The sequence below is a fragment of the Leiobunum rupestre genome, chromosome 5, assembly GCF_980474605.1.
Source record: "Leiobunum rupestre chromosome 5, qqLeiRupe1.1.hap1, whole genome shotgun sequence".
NCBI lineage: Eukaryota > Metazoa > Arthropoda > Arachnida > Opiliones > Sclerosomatidae > Leiobunum > Leiobunum rupestre.
Genome location: NC_143388.1, coordinates 53143226 through 53151127, shown reverse-complemented (window position 1 = coordinate 53151127; position 7902 = coordinate 53143226). Strand labels below are relative to the sequence as shown.

At 36.3% G+C, this 7902-nt stretch overlaps 1 protein-coding gene across 1 annotated transcript; it reads left to right on the top strand.

Annotated features, from left to right (window-relative positions):
- The first annotated feature begins 6598 nt into the window (after nucleotides 1–6598).
- On the top strand, nucleotides 6599–7560 carry LOC149945286 (uncharacterized). The gene is made up of 5 exons (XM_090176488.1): nucleotides 6599–6841; nucleotides 6907–6940; nucleotides 7029–7234; nucleotides 7298–7496; nucleotides 7547–7560. The coding sequence occupies exons 1-5, from the start codon at nucleotides 6599–6601 to the stop codon at nucleotides 7558–7560; spliced, it is 696 nt and encodes a 231-aa protein (XP_090032614.1).
- The last annotated feature ends 342 nt before the right edge of the window (nucleotides 7561–7902 follow it).

Genomic DNA, 7902 nt, shown 5'->3' with positions numbered 1-7902 from the left:
GCCAGAAAAACTATATCGATATATTTTGCTAACAAATTTAGAAATAAATGTTTTGAAGAAAACTGGAACAAAGCAAAATTAAAATAAAAAAATCATCGGCTAAAATCATTGCCAAATCGATAGATTTGATTATTGAAAAGGAAAATTTCGATTCTGAAAATCAACACCTTCGAAGAGTAGGAAACAGCAGAATTCAAAACAATGGATCCTCAATTGAAAAAAGATAACCCGTACGTTCCAATCCAAATACGCTAAAATACAGGCTGTCCCTGCTGACTATTGACGCGAGTTAGGCAATGCAATATCTATAAATAAGTCAATGGCACTTTGCAATAACGCAAAGGTAGTGTTACTCCCCGCCATTACCTCTGGGGAGGGGAGGGGGCTAGGCTCGGCCAAAACGGCGGCGCCCAGCGAAATTTCTCAGAAAAGAGTGAGCAAGGGAAGCGATCTCCTTGAAAGCCAGCGGGATGCCAACAGTCCGGCAAAAAACTGTTTTGTGGAAAACGTTAATGCAAGAGAAAGTGTTGAAGGTAAGATAATTTCTAGGGGGACAGGCTGAATAAAAAATCTTTACCTGCCCAGTTGATGACGGCGCTACCAAGTTGTCGTGTGGTTTTTACACGTTTGCTTATGTTCTGCGACAGTTTAAAACTGTAGTGTGATTGACGCGGAGAAGAGCGGGAGAGATAATCCGATTAGTGGCGAGGGCGGGACGGTCACCGCGAGCCCAACATGAATAGAGGGGTCAGAAGGGTAAGGCACATACCCGCCTGAACCCTTTTTTTTCGGGATTTGAAGTGAAACTAGGCCTGTAATAAATAAACTGGATTTCAAAGAACAAAAACCGTACTTACAAGTGTTTTATAATTAAAAAACACGTTTCAAACGAGGGGCTAGCCACTCTCTGAAAATCTGTTCACCGATTAAATATATATGAAAATGAGTACAGCCTTTGGTAGTGCTAAATCTGTACTCACTTACGTAATAATTTTAGTGCAGTCAAAGCTACAGGCTTGTACACCGATTACGGGGAGTGATCAGCTCCTCGGTTTCAAACGAAGAAACCTTCGCCAGTTTATTTCCAGGGGTACAGGCAGAATAAAACTTGGGCCTTTAAAAATATTACCCACGATATCACCATCTATACTTAAAAATATAGTGTAAAACCAAAGGTATTAGCGCGTCTAACTCTTCGTCCGACATTTGAATTCTATCATATTTGTTTCCTGTAAGGGTTTCCCTGTCAAAATAGTAGGTGAATTATAAGCCAAATACGGGCTCATGTTAGATAGTAGCGAAGGCGAGGGTAGTGAAGCTTTATCCCATTGTGACAGGAGGTACGAGTTCAATAATTCAAATTCTACAAACTCGGTGTTTTACACTTGGCAGTAAGGCAAAGGTAGTAGTATTATAATTGCCGGCTGTCCGGCGAAGAGGGAGAGGTTGAAAAGAATAGACGAGCGAGCATCCCCAAGCAACCCCGTCCCAAACTCAGCGGGGTGCCAACAGGAAGGTAGAAAATGTCCCGGTAGCAGAAGCTGGCACGACGCTCAATCTTCGCCAAAATCATGTTTTGCGGGAAGTATAAATGCAAGGGGAGTGTTGTAGGTAAGAAAAATTCAAGGCGGACAGGCAAGAAAAAACCGGGCCGTAAAAGTCGCGTAGTTAATTTAAATGACTAAAAATAAGTTTTTACTGGTTTTATATCAAAATATTTTATCAAGTATTAAGCACAATAGTTTGAATTAAAAGTTTCAAAAAAAATTAATGGTCAGGCAATTGACTTTCGTCAATATTTTGATTGGTGCTTAAACCGTCTGCAGAATTAGATTTTCACTCATTTTTTCCTGATATCGTTTTTTCTTTTTGGCTGAATCTCGTTTGCAAATACGGCTGTTGGCTTGTTTCAACTAATCTTTTACTATATTTTCTATTTTTGTTTGCGAAATCTTCTTAAAGGCACTGTTCATTGGTGAAAAAATAGTGTAAAAGGAATATACTCATAAGTACATCTTTTTCCTTTAATTCTTCAAAGGCGCTTTTTCCGTGACCTTTCCAATTATAAGTCTGTGCCAGCTTGTCGCTCATCAAAGTTATTAAGATTATATTTGTAGCGTCCCCCAAGCTTTTCACGCCCAAACCTCCAAGGAATAAAATCTACAAATATTTAGAGAAGGTTATTATAATTACCTGAATAGTTTCATTTAAATGCAATTACCAAAGCAAGCTGATTAGTTTTGTCATCTAAATAAGTTTCTAAACTTTCAAGGGACGAGTACGAATCCACTGGTAAATTTAGGGGACCAATATCAATTTTGGCATTCTTAGGGTCGTTTTCAATAAGAATTTTATTTCACATTTTTCCATTCAATTGAACCTGGGTTTCTCTTAGATCTAGTTTTCGCAGAAATAATTCAGTTACATTATCAGGAACTGAAATTTTTACACTATTATTAGCTTTTGAAATCCAATTTAACGATAATGATGAAACTTACATTTTTAATAAGTTTTATTTTGGTTTTTAGAGATCTGATTTTAAGAGGATGTTACATTAGTTTGCGCTGTGGGTGTTCTTTCGTAGCTTAATTCTACACGAGAACTAGTAAATTGGAATATTGACAAATGTCCATAGTAACAATCCTGCCAAAATATTTTACTTTCTGACAACTCCTTGATCGCCCTTCACCTTATTGAAATAATGGATTTTAATAGCAAAATTCCGTTAAAAGTAAACAATACTAAACATTCGTTGTCAACTTCAACAATCAATATTACAATCAACATCATGAATTATTGAATATCAAGAATCGTAAACCTATTTATGTTTAATACGCTTATTGGTTAATGGTTATATAGTTTTTGTGTGATATATTATAAAAAGGAAGGATTATTATACAAGTAAGTAAATTGTTTTTTTTTTTAATAGCTAGTGTTTTATTTAATCAGAGAGATGGCAGTTACAACAAACAAAGTCTCGTGCGTGATATTTGGCGCTCCACGAAACCTCCCGACCAAGGATCGAACCGAGCCTCGGCCATTTGGAAAACCCTCGGCCTCGGGTCGTCTAAATATAGCCGAGGAACCGAGGATATTTTCGCTCTTATTAAAAACATGAATAACTGAAATTTTGGCCAATTTTCTACCGTAAAATTTATATCCAACATATTTATCTAAGCCAATGGAAAACTTCTAAATTGAGAAGGAATTTTTGCGTCGGAATTTTAGTCAGCCCAATATAGCTTTATTGAAATTTATAAACTCGCTCGGTTTGTGCGGATGAAGTTAAATAATGAGTAATTTAGAAAAATAAAATATTGGGGAAAATGATCAATAAGTGATCGCTTTCCGAAAATGGGAAAAGTCGTCGAAGTGGGATATTCCACCAGCGTTTTTAAAACCCATACCGAGCCAAGAAGAGTTAGGCCTAGGCTCAAAAGAATCAGCAAAGACTCCAACCTTGTAGATGCGCCAGAAAAGCTCAACCTGAATTTCAACTATTTTTTCCAATAAACCTGCTTCTTTTATTTGCAAATGCAAATTTATTTTAGAACGTGAGTCTCCGAAAACTTCATTAATTTGCAAATTCATAGCATTAATAGCACTGGACACTATATTGTATATCTCATTTTAACTCCTAAGCATTGGTGGTTCAAACAGTTTTGTTTACTAAAATAATGGCCGTCGATTTATCAGACGTAGAGCTAATTGTGCGAGCAAGCTTACGCTAAACGTGGAGATTCCGCGTTCAACGGTAGCCGCTTACGGCGCAATGAACGAGTTTGTCGCGAACGGTTAGGAATTTCGCTCGCTGTAATTGCTCTTGAGAACAAAATTGTGAGTACTAAATAAACAGTGAGACTTCAATTGTCAAAACCTTTTTTTAATTAAAAATAGAGTTATTAAAGACGGTGAGTTGAACCGACGGATCTCTATGTGAGCATTCTCAATCTAAGCTAAACGAATCCCGCAACGTGGAGAGGCCGCGATGACGGCGCCACGAACAAGTGTGTCGCGAACGAAGAGGGCTTTCGCTCGCTGTATTTGCTCTCGGCGCAGAAAACGTCCCAGTCGCGTTCGCACGCAGCTGATTTTATATTGAACGATGGGGTCTCCTCTTTTGCTTCCATCTTTCTAATAAAATTCAGATTCTAAAACAAAGCGTTTGTTAAATCAAATTAACCATACTCAAAATATTTTTATCACCAAGCCTATTACTATTCTACGTTTCCTTTAGAAAATAATTTAATCTAACAAAGTTCATATTATTTTAACTCCATTCATATATCATTGCTAAAATAGCGCAGTATAATCACACTATGTTTCTTACTTATTGATCTGTATTTTTGAATTTTTACTTCCGCTGAAACAATCAATTAAATATAAAATTTATAAATGTTGAAGCTATATGTATATTTAATGTAAGGCAACAAATAAGTACCTTCGTCCTATTTTCAATAATCTTAGTCAACAATGTATTTAAATATAGGGTGTTAAAAATTATAATAACCAATTTTTTTAAAACTGCCTGCCCAATTGAGTTAGGTTAAGACTTTTTAACCACAACTTAATTGAACAATCGGTTTCCAAATTAAATAAACTAACTCGCAAGAAGGTCCAATATTGGAGGTAGAAAATGCAGTACCGTTCTCCTCTCAGGGGGTTGACATAACAGCATCCCAAAAGCCATTTTTCTCTAAAAATCCCAGTAGATGGCGCTTTAACCGCCTAGTTTTCATTCGTCCACCTTTTCAAGGTCAATTTCAAAACTATATGAAATGTTTTTCCAAGAAATTTTCAAGGTTAATATACTATCGTAAAAAGAATAAAAATTTAATTCCGAAAACACCGTGTCAAGGCCGAGGTCAAATAAAACACTGTACTTTGAAAACTGAATTTCATTGGAAAGATGGAAGCGAAAGAGAAGGCTACATCGTTCATTAAAAAATCAGCTCCGTGCGAACGCGACTGTGATGTTTTCGGGCACGTTCTCTCTTTGCGCCGAGAGCGATTACAGCGAGCGAAAGCCCTCTTCGTTCGCCACAGACTCGTTCGTCGCGCCGTAAGTGGCAACCGGTGATCGCAGCATCTCCACGTTAAGAGAAAGCTAGCTCGCTTAAGATAGAAAGGGATTTGTGTAGCATAGATTTAGCTCGCTCGCTGATATATCATCTTTAGTTGATTATGTGATATTTTAAGAAATCGATGTGTAATTCGCTCAGCAAACAAACAACAAAAATATTCTTTCTTAGCTTACTTTTTTATTAAGCAAACGGACACGAATTTTTTGGCTTACTTTTAGAACGTGATTATTTACATCTAAGCAATCGTATCTTTTGCCCATGTTTGCATAGGTTAAGTTATTAAAGTACCAAATTAAAACTTACTTTTTTAAATTTTCAGCTACCTCCAGTTCCATTTTAACTTCAAAATCCATTTAACTTTATTTAACCAAAACTTGGGCATTAGTGCTATTATTACGATACAGATCTGATTAAATAAATGCACATAAATATAAGACTAGAACACGTTTTTAACCTAGGGTTAATGAAGCAGTGCTGCGTGTTTTGACCACGGCTTACTTCGATAGCGGAAGCGCTTTATTAAAGTTGGCAATTCTATGACGTATTTCCTGGAACATTTTAACAAGTTGTTTAAGACTTAAACAATTTATGCTAGCGCCTATTGCTGGTTGGTAGACTATCCCGAATCAGTATAACGAAAGACATTTTTAATCGAGTACGTGAATAACTTTGGTGACGGGCTCTCGCCGCTATTTAAGTCGGAGGTGGTCATTTTGAACAAATATTACAATAACTGTGAGTATGGGGCTTTTAGCCGATTACTGGCGAGTGGTATTTGTCACCTTTATCTTCAGGCTCGAACGTCCGTTGATCTGGCGCCCGTCTTTGAAGAGCCTAGTCTTGGTACACTGTTTGAGCTACTTGAATATTTTCCTTTAGCCCGTTGATACAAAAATCGCATATGCTTGTATTTTATATTGAAAAAATGTATCAGCTGCAGACTGAGTTAGAAAATTTGAATTCAACTCCTTAAGGATTGGATTGAAATTTGCTTCTTTAATTTTGATGACTTATCTTACTTTTAAAATGAAAACAATAAAATTCTGTAATGTTTTATAAATTTCATCGCATCACTGATAAAATATAATCTGATCATTTTAGGGAAATCATTGTGTTCAGGGAGGCTATTCTGTAATTTTCATTTGGATCGAGTGTGTCCAAATCATTTGTAATTTAGACAGTTGGCACCCGAAATGACAAAAATGCGTATTCTGTAAGACTCAATCCCAAATCATTGGCTCGAAGCAAGCCAAATGCTTTGGCCGGCCAAATGGAGGTTATTTCTCATTAAGGTAGTTTTTGGTCACCTTTGATTCCGTGTAGAGTGGGTTCATTTTCGCCGCGATTTTGATATTTTTCGTGGTATTTTACTCTGAATTCTTTATATTACTTCAAGTAAGTTTAAAGCTTTATTGCGAGGCTAAATTTATATTTTACAAACTTTAAACCACTTTTTAACTTTGGATTCATTTTTTTGTGGTGGGATATCATAAGCCTTGGCTTTTTGGTTTAAAATGGCTGCTTTGTTTTTCCAATTTGAGCTTTTTCGTTTGATGTATGAATATCGTGATCGCGTTGAACATCGCGATCTACGATTTCAAAGGGTTTCTAGAGATGTGAATCAAGTGTGGGAGTTAGATGACCTTCGTTTCAGAATAAATTTTCGCTTAACGCGTGAAATGGTTTTAGGCCTTTGTCAAACCTTGACGGAGCATCTAAGAGGAATTAGAACCACCCCATTGCCAGTAGATTTGAAGGTAAGAAATCTCACAAATCTAACTATTTTAAATTATACTAATAAAATTAAACGTTCTTTTTCAAGGTTCTTATCGCTTTGAGGGTCATACCAACTGGATGTAGGTCAAAACCTTTTTCTTGGAGTCAGCCAACCTAGTGTAAGCCGTTGTCTTAGAGACGTTACAAAGGCTATCAACCGGCGTCTAGTACCATTGTACATAACGTTTCCTGTGACCGAAGTGCACAAAGCTGCTGTTAAATTGAGGTACCAAGAACAGTGCAACTTTCCCGGAACAATTGGAGCGATAGATTTCACACATGTAGCAAACGTACCACCTGCGAACATTGACCCAGACTTTCCGGATAACCTATTTGTCAACCGCAAGTCGCATCATTCTTTGAATGTTCAGCTGGTAAAGTATATAAATAATTATTTTCACAACCAAGAAAAAGGTATTAATAAGTTCTTCTCTTAGGTGTGCGATTACGATTTGATTATTCTTTCAGAAAATGCAAAGTATCCCGGTTCATCCCATGATTCCTTCATCTACCGGAGTTCACAAGTGTCAACTCAGTTAGATATCATCAAAATAAAGGTTTCCCTTTTTGATGATATCATAGTTGGATACCCTGTGGCTAAGAGCTTTTTTAAAATTAGGAAACTCTGTTTTGGAGGTATTTACTGTCTAATGACACTTGAAGTTGCGATTTATTCTCTTAAATAGACAAATATCGTTGAACATGGGCGGAGTATGTTGCCTTCTCGTGGCAAGTGTTGAAAACTAGCTTTTGCAAGGCCAAAACATGCACGCTTTCTTTACCCTCAAATATAAACTTAAAATATATTTTTGGTCTTATTAACTACCTTTTTTTGGGAATTTTCATTTTTACTTTTTTAAAATTGATTTTTTTAAATATGGTACATATTGAATTACTTTCTTATTTTTAAATTCAACCCATTCATAATTCACTAGGGTTTAAAACAAATAATTTTTACAAGCATTTCTAGAAAAACATGTTTTTTTAAATAAATCTTCGAAGGATGTAGCAATTTTGTCCACCGATCTCATCATTTTGCGCC